Genomic DNA, 14,569 nt, shown 5'->3' with positions numbered 1-14,569 from the left:
AATACAAGTAGTTGTGTTTCCTATCAATTTGTTGTTTCATTGATGATTAACACCATCGAAAATTTTCTTGTGTTTTTTGTGGGTGGGCACATTCCCTACAGATCTCATAGGGTAGCACTGACTGTCACAGCATTTGAACACTAAATCCTATTTGGTGTATGAAAAATTCTATTTAACTAGACCAAGGCGAGCCAACAGGGTGCTTTCCAGATGTTGATGCAACTACAGGGACCATCATCCTCTACCATGAGGCCAACAACGTTTAGAGGGCACATATTGGTTACTTCTGAACTAGATAGTACTGAAGCACAAGGAATTGAAGTATTAGTTCATTTTGTCAGTTCCTTTAAGGACATTTTATTATACTGCCAAATCAACGTTAACTTGCACATAATGTGGTAAAATGCCAGGCAAGACCCTGTAGGAATTTATGGCAAGGTTTACTTTTGAGACATTTTATAGGCTAATAGAGGCATAGATTCTTTTTTTTAAAAAAGGATGCAATACATCATTTTTTAAAAAATAAATATGGATGTGATTCCAGGATTAGAAATAAGTTAAGTCTAGGAAAAAGCTGAAGGTAGAATTTTGATAGCTTCAAAAATCCGATGAGTACTTCAAAAAGCTCCTCAACCCAGCTTCTATGAAGACCTACTTGAAAGTTTTCAAAGAGTTCTGCCCAATACATGACATTTCCAATGCGTCTTCCATTCAAAATGACTTGAGATGCTAGAGACGTACAGCAAAGATCTTCTCAACACCATTTTATTCAGTCACATCAAAATAGCATATTTTTTATGGTGGTAGCGCAAGTTCTGCCCGAGAGCAGCAGTACAAAACATCTGACAGTTGCAACGTAAGTACACCGTGGCTGCTGGTGTAAAATTAGGACATCTGAGTGGTTGGGACTCTTTTTCACTATGGTTGTAGCAATAGAGGACAAACACACTTGCAGATACAGCCTGTGATGAGAAACAGAACCGTGTGCGACACAAAGACATACTCTACAGATTACAGACTCTGGCACTACCCCCCTTGCCTTTAGAACTCAATCCTGCACAGATAAATAATGGCAAGCATGGGTTGGACTGTCAACTCTCAGTCCATTTCTAGATTCAACCTATGTCCAATACACTGGCACAGCTACAGTGGCTTTTTACCGCTACTGCCACTTCCTACTCACAAACATTGTGAGAATGGTTTTCAGATGTGCTACAGTAGTGTATGCAGGGCTTTCCCCCATCAAGGAATAGTTATCAGATGGCTCAGTCTAAACACATGTGCATTACTGAGTAACTAAAACATGCTCTTGTTTATTCTCTTCCAATAAATAAAACCATCAGCTGGTCATCATAAATAAAACTCCACAGACAGTAAGATGTTTTCATATTGTATGTCTCACCATGCCGAACATTTCTCCCTATGTTCAGATAAATAATTCCACGTGAGAATTTTTGAGTCTTGAATAGTCTTTGGATCAGATTTTGGTTAAACTTGGTGCAATGAAAAGGAAATAAGAAACCCAAACCCACCTAATCCCTCTAAAACTGATTACAGATGGGAAGCGAGTTTTATTATGGGGAAGTTCATGGCCCCAGCCAAACTTAAACCTATTGCTTTTACATTAATTTTTTAGGAAGCATTGATGTTAGAGGCGTTGGGGGCTTATTGCTTCAGTGCAAAAGCTTTACCCTAACAGAGAAATCACTAGCTTGTAGAATTGTGAGAAAGAAAATAGCCATGTTAACATTTTAACATTAATCAGAATGTATGGAAAAGGGGGGCACATATAAGTGTAAATTAGAGGCCCGCTCCTCTCTCTCTAGTGTGCAACCCAAACCCCTGGACCACTAAGGCTGGGCTTAATGAAGTGTAGCCACTGCTACTTCCACAGCCCCTCTGACACACACCAGCCAGTGTGGAAGAAGCAGGGGGCAAAATTTCCCCTTACAAGAACAGCTCCCAGGGCTGGGCTGGTAGCCTAGTTTGGGCCTGTGGCTGTCAGCAGCTGGGATGGCTCAGGATCCAGTTGATCATGTGTTGGTCTCCCAACCCTAGGCTTCTGCTGAATATCACTAGCTGTATATGTCACCCACCTTTTGAGCGAGCACTCTGGAGGGCTTGACAGATGGCAGCAGATCTTTCTCACTGACAGATCTAGGCAGAGGGACAGCTCTGCTTCATCCAAACCCTCTGCCTTTTGTTGGGCAAGGTGAGGGTAAAGAGGATGAAGAAATGGTATCTGTCCTCCTACAAGGCTGGCTGCATGCAAGTTTGTCTTCTGGATGTACGTGGCTCTCTTAAGGCTTACTGAAAGTGGGACTTGTGGGTAAATCTGCATAGGATTGAGTTACATCATACAAAAGCTTAAGTTTCCTTTCATCTACATGTGGGGTGCATGTTCAGACGTTTTAAAAATCTGGATATTTATTCCTACCCCACCCGCATTTCCAAACGTTAATGAAGTCTTAAAAATAGGATGGCTAAAATGATCCAGGTCTCTTCCAGTTGATTAAGGCACTAAAAATAAAAATAAAAACTTCCTAAAAATAAAAGATACCCATGGTCAATACTGCCTTTCAAACTAAAGTTATGCGCATCATATACCACACACAAAACCCACAATCTGCTACACATTTCCAAAACAAAATAAAGCATAAATTAGTTAGGCAACAAAATGAAACCACTTTGCTCAGTGTCAGATCAGTGTTAATCTTCTTTGTGTACTATGAAAAGTGAGGCCAATCTTGCATTTCTGACAATCCATTTAAACTGCTAATCCAGTGTCTGTTACCCAGAAAACAGATAATTATAGCATATTCTGTATCTTGTAGCAGCAGCAGCAGCGATACCAAAAAGCAACACAGGAAAACAAACAAACAAAGGCCATCCAGCGGCAGTTTGCACTGAAGACTTGAAGAACTGGAGGCAAGGGAGAGAACAGACAAAAGCAACAGCATTTATAAACAGGAAAGATAAATACATCAATCCCTCCACAGTGCATGCCAGCAAGTCTTCCCCTGCATCAAAGAAACCTTGATGGACACAACTAAAGAAAAATGTAATTCAAAGTAAGAAAGAGAGGCTAAACAGTTCAAATTGCCTGCAAACCATAACTTCCAACACTTTCAGACAGACAGGGCTACAACTGTGAATCTAATGCATGGTTACTTTTAACAATTCAAATGGAAATCCTGGGTAAGCTTAGTGATATGGTATAGGCAACAGTGACGTAATTTAAAGGCAGTCTCATTTGGCAAGTATTTGGCACTACCCTCACGTAGAGGTGATGTTCTAAATTACAGGATCCCATCCCATTACATTTGTAGTAGCAAAGCTCCTATAAAACTCCCACTGGCAATTGCTAGCTAGATTGCAGTTCTAGCATCCTCAAAATTCAGATTTTTTTCCCTTTCTTCTATAGGATACCACTAAAAGATCTATAGCAAACCTATAATTAAACCTTATAGCTTAGAAATGGAAATTCCTGTAAGTGTAGATTTATTTTTTTCATATAAAGGCAGGAGTTTATATCTCTTAAACCACAAATATGCTTGAAGTCTTTGGGACAGCAACAACATGCTTTCGTTAAGGGCAGAGCAATTACTTATTGTAAAATCCAACTTCACCCGATTTCTTGTTCAGGTGAGTCTGATTTAATGTCTTGCAGATTTGCAGATCTTATCATACACCTCTGGAAAAGCATCATTACAATGAAGTTGCTTCCTCAGCTTGTGGTACAGCGAGCCATCAAACATTTCCCAGAATTCCTCACGGGTCATATAGCAATCAGCATACAACATCTGAAAACTAAAAGGAAAAATGAAAAACAGATCTTAAAATTGTTGCATCAGAAGGCAATTTTGCCAGCACAAACGTTCAGATCTTGTCCTAAAGGAACCCTTTTGTCTAGTCCCAAGTACTCCAATAGCACCCCATGAAACCAATTCTGCATTTTAGAACAGAAAACACTTCAGACTGCTCAGTGGCCCCAAAAGGAAAGTCTGTCATAGCAGCTTATAATGAAGCACGTTTTTGTTAAATGATATATGCCTTCAGGTAAGAAGGATCCTTAAAAAAAACCCTGACCAATAAAAAATTAAGTTAAAATTATTTTTGTTTGTGCATCGTCATCATGCAGCAAGCTGAAAAGGTAACTGTAAGTGAGTTCTCCTAACAACATGAGAGAATGCCCTTTCGGGACTTAGACCCTTACCCATGAACATTCCTTACAAACTTTTCTATTTGCCTGGTGGAAGCCTTAGCTTCAAAGTGTTTAGTTTGGGGCTCTCCATAGGCTCCCACGTCCACATAGAGCTCTGCTTCATCTCCTTTTGGGTGGATCATGCCAGGGTTATTGGGCAAGATGAAGGGGCAGAGCCACAGAGGATAAACCTAGAGACAATGGAAGAACAAAAATATTCACGACAGAGCAATACATGGGAGCCACTGCCTAGCCCTTCTGAATCCTGTAGTCGAGAAATGTTTTGTTTGACTACTGCTACTAAGAACAACCTGGAAGATAGGAAAGATGCTCTTACTTTAATGTCACTGTGGAAGGTTTCGATACATTGCTCAAGGCTTTTCATGGGGACCATCATGTCTTGTACAACGTGATGCTGCTCATAGAGCTTCCGAATTGCTTCTCCTTGGGTCAGTTTTAAGAGGGAGATTTTAGGAGGAACCATCCAGCCGAACAGGTAGCGGAAAACAGGGTTATTGCCAAACGGGATGATATCCTAGAAAACAGAGCAAATGCATGTTGTGAGAAAGCTCCGCATTTCAAATCTGGATCACCGACTTCAGAAATAAATGTACTCTGCCTTAAAAAGCAACACTTTTTAACAAAATTCACATGCTGCTTGATTGAGAGAAAACCTGTACACAGTTTACAAAAATCATGTCGATTACAATTACTAGAGGCTCTAATTAGTACATACAATAAAATAAAACAAAACTACAGCACATATGGATTTAGATAATTAGCAACTAATCCCACATATAACATTGGGAGGAAGTTCCTCCTCCTAAGGTCCATGGAGGACTTTTGTTAATGGGATCTTCTGTGCAGTGAGCTGCAGCAATATGATGCTTTTCAGTCTCGGGAATTACTGCAACCATTTTTCCAGTTGGCGCTTACGACAAGCCCTGCGGGGAAATGCCTTCTTTGCCCCCGTGGCTTGAAATCAAAGGGCGTGGGCAAATGATATGAGTTTTTTGCACTAGCCGCTGATCAGCTGACATCAGGCAACCGACAGGTGGGCAGCTGGTCAAACTGGCCCATAGGAACTGGGACATGTCAGCGGGTCAGATCTAGTTCCTACCCCGATATATAACATGGGGAAGAAGTTTGGCCCAGTCAGCTATTGAATTGATACGGAAGTGTCTGTGGGCTTGATTGACAGCAAATGCGGCATGAACTGGAACCTTACCTGGAGCTCCCAGAAGATGCTTCGTGTATGCCTGTGATAGTATTGCCTTGCCGGGATATATTCCGTTCCCGTCTTGTTAGCCTTTAGATAGTTCTCCACATGCTTGAAAAACCATGGCTTGTAGTAGCACCCAATTCTGTTGATCTTAACATAAACAGGAACACAATGAACACACCAACACAAAAGCAACTTTGCCTGAAGACAAAGTTTCATAACGTGGCTCTAATTACAGCTGCAACTGAATGCAAGTTCTTTTAATGCTCAGCACATTTCTGCAACTGTTAAGAGTAAGATTGCCAAGGAAACACCAACAACAGGTTGTGTTGATCAGGGGTAGCTAAGAGGGTTGTTGCTCCAGATGCTGCTGCACTACAATTCCCTCCACCCCTAAGCATTGGCCAGCAATGGCTGGGGCCAACTGGCAGTTCAGTCCAACAACGTCTGTAGGGTGACACACTGTCTATCCTTGATGTAAAGTCATGCAATGTACATCATTTACATGCAAATGTTTGTATGCAATCAACACTGGCAATTATTTTTGTAGATAGGAACTGCCTACAGGCCAATTCTCTGCACTTCTATCAGGCAGATTGGTTTGCCCTAGGCCTGTGGGAGAAATAGTTTTGCAGAACGGCCTCTCCTGCCAGAATGATTATGTGCAAGACATTCCACTCATGGAAGGGATTTGCCCAGAATTTTGTTAAACTAGTTTAACAGTCACTCCTCCATCCAGAGAACCATGGGAACTACTGTTCTGTAAGGGAGGCTAAGCTCCAAAAAAAGAATTCACAACACTCTCAACGAACTACAGTTCTCTAGGGGTAGCTATGTCATTAAAAATACCATAAAAACTGAAGGAAGCCTGTACTGCAGATGGGCTCTCTTAACTTTGGAATCAACAAAGTGCAGAGATTGATTTTCAGAGGCAAGTTTGGCTAGTTCTCTCCCCGCCGGTGTCCTATTTAGCTGAAGAAGTGAAAGAATCAATGTTGTTACCTTACTATTATCAGCTTCATTGGTCAAAACTCCAGTCATTATGACAGCTTCTTCTAAAGAATAAACCAGACCCTCCACAAAATGGTTTTCTTTCTTCTCAGATTCTTCAGCAAATCTCTTGCAGATTCTCTTCAGTCCTCTCACAGGCTCATAATGCAGTTTCACATATCTTTTCGCTGGAATCATTTTTATTTCTGCTGCCACCAGGAAGCCCAATGTGCCACAAGACCAAGGAACTGCATAAAATAGGTCTGCGTTCTCCTCCTGCAAAAAATACGCAACACTAAGGCACATACAGACACAGAGGAGGCATAATGTCACAAACCACAGCAAATTAGAATGTTATCTTACCGGTGTACATCTCACGTGGCTCCCATCAGCAAGAACAAGTTCATAGGCCACGCAGGAATGCTGAAACAGTCCATAGATGTGGGAGGACGATTCAATACCAGTCCCCATGATCAAACCACCTGAACAAGAGATCATTGCACAACAATCAGATGAATTGTATTTTCATTTTCCAGAGGACTTAATTAAATAACAAGTGAATTTTCCCAACTTGGGAATCATACAGTGAGGATTAGATCTTATGCATCACAGAAAAGTTTAAAAATAATTTGCTTTTAATTGCTAAGTGGAGCAGTATTGAAATATTTAAGAGTTGTAGTTAAATTTTACAAATCCCAAGACCTCTCACCTACGGTAAGGTCATCCAGTTCTGGTACCACTGGAAGAGTCCAGCCTATGGGGTTGAGGTGTGCCGTTAACTGTCCCATTGTGACCAAAGGTTCCACACGGACAACCTAAGGAAGAACACATTTTATATGCCAATACAGTGGTACCTTGGATTAAGTACTTAATTCGTTCCGGAGGTCCGTTCTTAACCTGAAGCGTACTTAACCTGAAGCACCACTTTAGCTAATGGGACCTCCTCCTGCTGCTGTGCCGCCAGAGTACAATTTCTGTTCTTAAGCGGAGTTCTTAACCTGAAGCGTACTTAACCTGAAGCGTACTTAACCCAAGGCACCTCTGTGCTGAATACTCAATACAAATCTGATGCCGAACCAATAACACAGAAATGCACTCTGTCCCATCATTTGGTGCACACCTTAAAAGTTACCTTGGTCTTTGGGAATCAGGAAATACAGTGGAAAAGAAATACTTTAAACAGGTTAGTGTTGCAGATCATGCTTGCCTATCCTGGATGTAATTAGGCAAATTACAACTAGGAAACCCATAGCATGAATGCTTTAGGTTGAGCAGCACAACAGTACTTTCTGTAGCAGACAAGGCAGCTAAGGTTGCACCAAAAACTTGAGAATTTGGCCCAAGAAGCTCCTGTCTGCACTGCTTATCCCATACATATATACTAATGCACGAACAACGTGCAGGGTCACTGAGAAGTAGTGGTCAGTGGGATGACAGCATTTACTTGCCCTTCTGTCACTGGTGTTCCTACGTATTACAGGGAGGGAGACGGGAAGGTGCAAGGAGTGCCAGATTGGTTCCACCAACGAGTTTGCACTGCGCCAACCTGGCCCCTTGCAGTAAGCTGAAGTGACATGAAGTCAGGTAAGTGCTGCTGCCCCACTGCCTGCTACTAAGACAGGAGTGAGCAAAAGATAGCATTTCTGAAGACACCAGCTAGTGGGGAAACATCCTCAGTAGTACTGCCACACCAGAGGTCCTGCGCCCCAAGTTCTGATTCTTCCACTTTGAAGTCATGTGCCTCATCCTTGGTCAGGCACCTCAAAGAGGACCAGAAAGCACAGAAACCAACAGGCTCAATGGTGTTCAGCAATGGCTGCATCCCTTGAACAAAAGCTCATCACTTAAATAGAAGGATAAATTCCAAGCTTACCATTCTCTCAGTGTCCACTTCCAGAACATCCATCAAGTTGATTGTTATATTCTTAAGCGTCTTCTTGTACTTTCCAACACGAAGAGACACTGTAAGCCAGCCAGGACGTCCTGTGCACATATATGTTTTTAGCCCTTCTTTTTTCCATTCTCGTACCTGCAAGAAAGGAAGATTAATTTAATACCTTATATATGACAACCTGATGTTGTTTTTGCAAGTAATAGGCCGTAAACAGATTTTCATCTGAGAAAACTGATTCTGACTAGAAGAATCCTATGTACACTATGCACACTTCCCCGGAAGTCCCATTAAATAGAATGGGGCAATTCAAAGCAAACATTTACTTAACAAAATTTATATACTGCTTTAATTTAGAAAACCTAAGCCAACAGTTCCTGAACTCTCCCCCTCCCCTAGACTACTTGAAAATTCTTGAGGGTCTTGGTGGACCACTTAATGGTTTTTCTGCCTGTTCTCAAGATACCGGTAGTTACCTTTTGTGTTAAAAATTTGCATTAGTATTGCAATTAAGATAGAATAAGAGCCTACTAGGCTTGTGTTCACACTCCCACTGTACTCACTGCCATTCCGGTGCAAATGCATCCTGGACTTTGCAAATGCTTCCTGTAATTTGTTACACTACTGTTTTATGAGTTTTTCCCCAAACTAGCTTCACACTGATTGACAGTCCTTAAGCCATTCGTAATTTATCTCCAGCCAAGGTGTGAACACTTCTGCATAGGGAAAAGGCGTCCCTGCCTGCCAATGCACCCTAGCGTGTACTCAAACAGACACAAATCTTACACTAATGGAGCCGTGTTGATGTGAATAGCTGGGGAGGGGGGAGAGAATGAGCTGTGCTGTGAAATTCACTGGGGCAGCGGAAGGGACTTCACTGAGCTTTAAAGTGGTAATGTGAACACACTCTACTATCTGAAAAGCATGATAGCACAGGCAAATCTGGCCTTGTTTGCACTGTGATGAGTAGAAGACTGCAGTGTGAGGTTAAAGTATCTCATGCTAATAAACCCCACAATGATGATGATGATTAGTTATACAGTGCCATCGGTGTGCATGGTGTTCTTCTAGCTCTAGCATGTCTCCTCTTAATGGCCTTTTCTCTACACTAAAAAGCCCCAAGTGCTGTAACCTTTCTACACAGGAAGTTGCTATTTTCATGAACAGGAACAAAAGAATAAAGGCTTGTTTGGTATAATGACCTGTCTGGGAGACACGTGGCGCAGAATAGGCTCTCTGCAATTTGAATGCTTCCTGATTTATGGTTTCCCTAGCATCAGGCACATACCTACACAAGCCACATACGGACTCCACTAATGTTTATGCCTGTTATCCATAAACAAGAGGACCACTGAAGACTAGGTGTCCATTGTACAGTCATACCTACCCCGGGTTGCGCATGCTCCATGTTGTGTACGTTCGGGTTAAGAACGCCCGCAACCCGGAAGCGTTTCCGGAGCATGCGCGACCCCTGGATGTGCAGAACGCTTCTGCGTACTTCGCGCATGCGCAAAAGCGCTCAAATCGCATTACATCTGGGTTTTCGGGGGGGGGGTTGTGCGTTCGGGATACGCACGCCCATGTTACGCACGGCGACCCGGAATGGATCGCGTGCGTAACTCGGGGTTCCACTGTAGTCCTTTCCAACTCTACAATGCTATGATTCTAGGAAGAAGATACATACTGTCTAGAGAGCAACAACGTGCCAAATACCGGCACTGTTTTCTTGCAGCACCTTTCCTTCCACTTACAATTGGTTTGTAGTAACAGTAATGGAATGCATTCTCTGCTGAAATACACCTCTGTTTGTATTGACAATCTGCCGGTTTCTGAAAACACACCTGTTTGCAAGATGTGTCCCTTGATATATTCATCTGGGGCAACCCAGTTAGATGAGCAGGGTACAGATAATTTTCCCACCTTTTAATTTTAATGGTTCTGTTTTCTAGTGTATTTTAATGGCTGATTTTTTTTATATTTTCTAAACTGCTCAGAAACTTCCTCTAGCATTACATGGTATATAAGTAAATAAGATATTAATTTAGCACTGTGTCACTGCTACAAGCCCACAGCTGATTGGTCAGGAACGGGGAAACTGACTCCAAATCACATCAGCCTCAGCTAGCAACGCCAATAGCTGGGATGATGGTAGTTGTAGCCCAACATCATCTGGAGGGGCACAGCTTTCCCATCCCTGCTTTGGTCCAATATCAGCAATATCAAAACCTGCTCCAAAAAGGGGGGGGGGGCGGGGAGCACCAGACTCAATGGTTGCTGTGAGTAGTCCTGATCGGCAACTCACGACTTCTATTTAGCCTCATTCAAACCTCTGGTCAACTTCTACGCTTGAAAACCTCAGCTCCAGGGAATGACAGCCAGGAACACCCCGAGTCTTACTAGAAAAACTGAACAGCCGGCGTTTCTTCCAACTTGTAAACCCTTTTGGGAGGGGGGCTTTCCCCCTCCGCCCGCCGCGCGCCCTTCTCACCTGCTCCTGGATGTTGCGAACACGCAGGTTGTGCTGCCGGGGCGCGCTGTGCATCTTCTGCACCACCCAGGCGCGGAACTGGTAGTAGATGTCGAAGAGCACGGAGAGGGGCAGCAGGAAGAGACACACGAAGACCCAGCGGTGGTGGACCAGCACGTACGCGAGCCCCTTGTAGCGGGCCCACAGGATGAGCAGCAGAAGCCCGACCCCGAGAGACAGCAGAGGACCCATCGCGAACCCTGGCCGTCACTCACTCACACGCAACGCGCCTTACAACCCAAGGCGTTCTCCTAATCTGATCCACTCAACCCCCGCACCACCCAACAGAGCGGCACAACTTGTTTTGCACAGCCGGCCTCTTCAGTGCCCAGCTGACCCTCCCCGTCCCCGCTTTGCCTACCTAGCAGCCACCTGTTCCAACAACCCCTGAGGCCCCGCTGCCCTCCGCCTCTTCTTCCCACGTACAACGCTCTTAGCAGCGCCGCCGCCCTATGCAACGCAAGGCAGGCACTCGCCCCTCCCCTCCCCTCGCAACGGGGCAAGCCTCTATACAGAGTATGTTTGGTGTCCACGAGACCCGGGTTCAGAAGAACCGCGTCGGGGACACGCGCGCACCTTCCCCACGACCGTGTCACACTCGCTCGCGGACCGGCGTCACCCCTAGCTCGCGAGTCGACCGTTCCTCGCGCTCCCCTGGAAAGCAGAGCAGAGCCCAACGTTCGGCGCTTGGCACCCGGCGCTCCGCCCCCGGCCCGACTCGCAGCGCAGTCCAACCTCCCTCCTGGTTGGCCGGTCGGGCTCCTCGGCGGTGAGGAGAGGGACGCCGTCCAACCAATGGGGTGGCGCCGTTTGGATCGGATCAGGCGCCGAGTGGCGGGATTGGCTGGCTCTGGAGGCGAGGGGGCGTGGAGATAAACACCCGTACCGGCCGGGTGCCTCGGTGCAGCACGAGGCCAGTTGGCGGAGCGAACGCCGTGCGCCGCCTCCCCGCCCTAGGCAGGCATGCAGGTTGGGTGCTCTCGCCGTTGGGAGGGGTGCGGATGACGCTGCAAGGCATGGTTTCTTTTTTTTTCTTTTTTCTTATTTTGTATGGAGGACCCAACCCCCGGTTCGTGAACTGATGAATAGTAACCCGCCCCTGATCCTGTGGAGGGTTCCCCGCAAGCCGTGCATCGGGGGAATGCCCTTCCTAAATTGCAGCCGGAACAAAGAGGCCTCTTGCTCGGATACCAAAAAATAGGGGAGGGAAATACGGTTGCAATCCTATAAACACCTGAGAGTTGATTGGTACAGGATTGCGCTTAAGTATTTTGGCAAAGGTGCCTCCTCCTCTGCTGCTCATGGGACAACTCACGTGCCAAGGGACAATTTCCCCTGCCCTGCCTTGCTTGCATACGCAGATACAGTTCTGTGGGCTCGGAAATTCCGTTTGGCACGCTGGGGTGAAACGGCAGCCAGGGTCTGGAGCAGCACCAGGGGGGGCATCCTTTCAGGCCACGTGCTGCCTGGCTGGTGGCACCTCGCCTGGAACGTTGTAATCCTGCCCCCTTTGTCCGGGGCACTGTGCGGCGGCACGAGGCGAACCATCTGCAGCCTCTGGGCGTTCGCCATGTTAGAAGCAGTGTCCAAGTTCTGAATCTTCACGTTGCTTGCTAAACAGAGAGCCTTTTGTGCAAGCAGAGATCGATCCTACGCATTATTGTTATGATCGTTTTATTATGATGATGCTGCGTGTTGTTATGCTGTGCATTATGTTGTTGTTGTTCTGCTTAAATTGTGTTTTTAGTGTTGTACTCCGCCCTTTGATCTTTTGATAAAGAGTGGTATATAATTTGAGTAAATTAATTATACAGAAGGAGAGGGATGAGTGAGTTGGCAGAATTCTTGGTCTGCTCTGTAACAGTACCCCAGCAGCAAAAAGAGAGGTGCTTGTTTTCTGTGCCTTTGAGTACTGTAACAAAATGCTCTGCATGCATACAGTTAATGCCAAAACATTCTTCTAAGCAGTTTATAAAGCGGAATAACCAGTTACAAAATATTACAGTAAAACAAAAATCCATAATTAACTACTTTTATATATTTTGGAAAGTTGTTTGAACATCTGTTCAACCAAATTTTGCAAAAATCATCCTGCAACCAAGCAGGTTTTCATTTATGTATGGATACAACTGAACGGCACAGGATAAAATAATTGTAGAGTTGAAAGGGACCCTGAGGATCATCTAGTTCAACCTCCTGCAATGCAGGTATATGCAGCTGTCCCTTATTGGGATCGAACCTTCAACCTTGGCATTATCAGCACCATGCTCTAACCAGCTGGCCTATCCACTGAAACATTAAAACATAAACACCCATCATTAAAACACACAATAAAACAATCCCATTAAAACACAGAAATGAAAACAGGAGATTCAGATAAAGTTATCAAAGTTAAAAATCATTTGGCCTTGTAAGAAAGCCTGAAAGGGAAGAATAAACATAAGCATTGGTTAATAATAATATAATAGATGGTACAAGATACAGTGCATCACATCTTCAGTTTGGCCTTTCTGCACATGCCAAAACCATCCTTTGCTAGTCTATTAGAAAATCTACAACCATATCTAGACATCAGTAGGCATGGCTTGGAATCCAAGCTGGATAAAAGCATGTCTGACTGAAGCAGGGGGAGTGGTGGAGTAAATTTTGATAAGATATGTGGCCCTTTTATGGTCTGGTTTGATTTTACTATACCAGATAGCAGACTTAAAATTCTTCATGTATTCAATATTTCTTTTAGCATCTTTGACAAAAATTATATCCCAGCTCTTACAGTCAGATGAACCCTGCATTGGCCTTGCTGTGAGAATAGAGTGGCTTAACATCAAATATCTGCTAAATTGTGTCCAACCTTCTATATTATGTAAGTCTTAAAAACACAATTTTGCTAAATGTTGATCAAACATCACTAATTTTTTTTCTAATACAGTATAATGGGTTTGTGTATACTGTACATAGAATCATAGAATCGAAAAGTTGGATGGGACCCCAAGAGTCACCTAGTCCAACCCTCTGCTGTGCAGGAATCTCAACTAAAGCATCCATGACAGATGTCCACCCAACCTCCACTTAAAAACTTCCAATGAAGGAGAGTCCGCACCCTCCTGAGGGAGTCCATTCTCCAGTACTGTCGAACAGCTCTTATTGTCAGAAAGTTCTTTCTGCCTGCTGTTTACTTGGAATCTCCTTTCCTTTAACTTGAATCCATTGGTTTGAGTCCTACCCTCCAGAGCAGGAGAAAACAAGCTTGATCCAGCTTCCATGTGACATTGTGACAGCCTTTTTGATATTGGAAGATGGCTATCTTATCTCTGCTCAGTCTCCTCTTCTCCAGGCTGAACATACCCAGTTTTTAGAGAAAGGAGGCCTACTTCAATCCTCAATAGTGCACCGGCTGTGAGATACTGCTAAAATGCATGTACAAGAACATATACTGAATTACATAAATTTCATATCTACAATAGCTACCCCAAATTGCTACATACCCTGATTTTCCTTCAGATTGCTAGATAGATATCGACAATTGAAACTCACATTATCACACATGGGGTGAGGAGAATTTATATATCTTTCAACATGGAGGTATCAGCGTGTCAACAAATGGTTAAGATGAAATTTGGCTCATACTCTGACTACTGGAAAGTTTACAATATAATAGATATCAGAGCCAGTGTGGTGTAGTGGTTAAGAGCGGTAGACTCGTAATCTGGGGAACCGGGTTCGTGTCTCCACTCC

General features: G+C 44.1%; 1 protein-coding gene across 1 annotated transcript; it reads right to left on the bottom strand.

The window, feature by feature from the left end:
- Positions 1–749: 749 nt before the first annotated feature.
- On the bottom strand, positions 750–11,099 carry DHCR24 (24-dehydrocholesterol reductase). Its single transcript, XM_033152030.1, has 9 exons — positions 10,796–11,099; positions 8,290–8,445; positions 7,126–7,231; positions 6,780–6,898; positions 6,429–6,692; positions 5,433–5,576; positions 4,542–4,739; positions 4,217–4,395; positions 750–3,810 (listed from the first exon to the last, which is right to left on the bottom strand). Exons 1-9 carry the CDS (start codon positions 11,024–11,026, stop codon positions 3,657–3,659), a joined length of 1,551 nt encoding a protein of 516 aa, XP_033007921.1. The 5' UTR covers positions 11,027–11,099; the 3' UTR covers positions 750–3,656.
- Between the last annotated feature and the right edge of the window lie 3,470 nt (positions 11,100–14,569).

Source organism: Lacerta agilis, chromosome 6, assembly GCF_009819535.1.
Source record: "Lacerta agilis isolate rLacAgi1 chromosome 6, rLacAgi1.pri, whole genome shotgun sequence".
In the NCBI taxonomy this organism is placed as follows: domain Eukaryota; kingdom Metazoa; phylum Chordata; class Lepidosauria; order Squamata; family Lacertidae; genus Lacerta; species Lacerta agilis.
Note: the sequence above shows the minus strand (reverse complement) of the source record. Positions and strands in the feature narration are given on the sequence as shown.

Bases quoted from the DNA above. Each gene is read 5' to 3' on its own strand.
- DHCR24 (XM_033152030.1), bottom strand. From the start codon at position 11,026: ATGGGTCCTCTGCTGTCTCTCGGGGTCGGGCTTCTGCTGCTCATCCTG. The intron at 6,693-6,779 runs GTAAGATAACAT...TATTTTTTGCAG, and splicing joins GCCACGTGAGATGTACACCG to GAGGAGAACGCAGACCTATT. The intron at 5,577-6,428 runs GTAACAACATTG...GTTTATGTTAAG, and splicing joins ATGAAGCTGATAATAGTAAG to ATCAACAGAATTGGGTGCTA.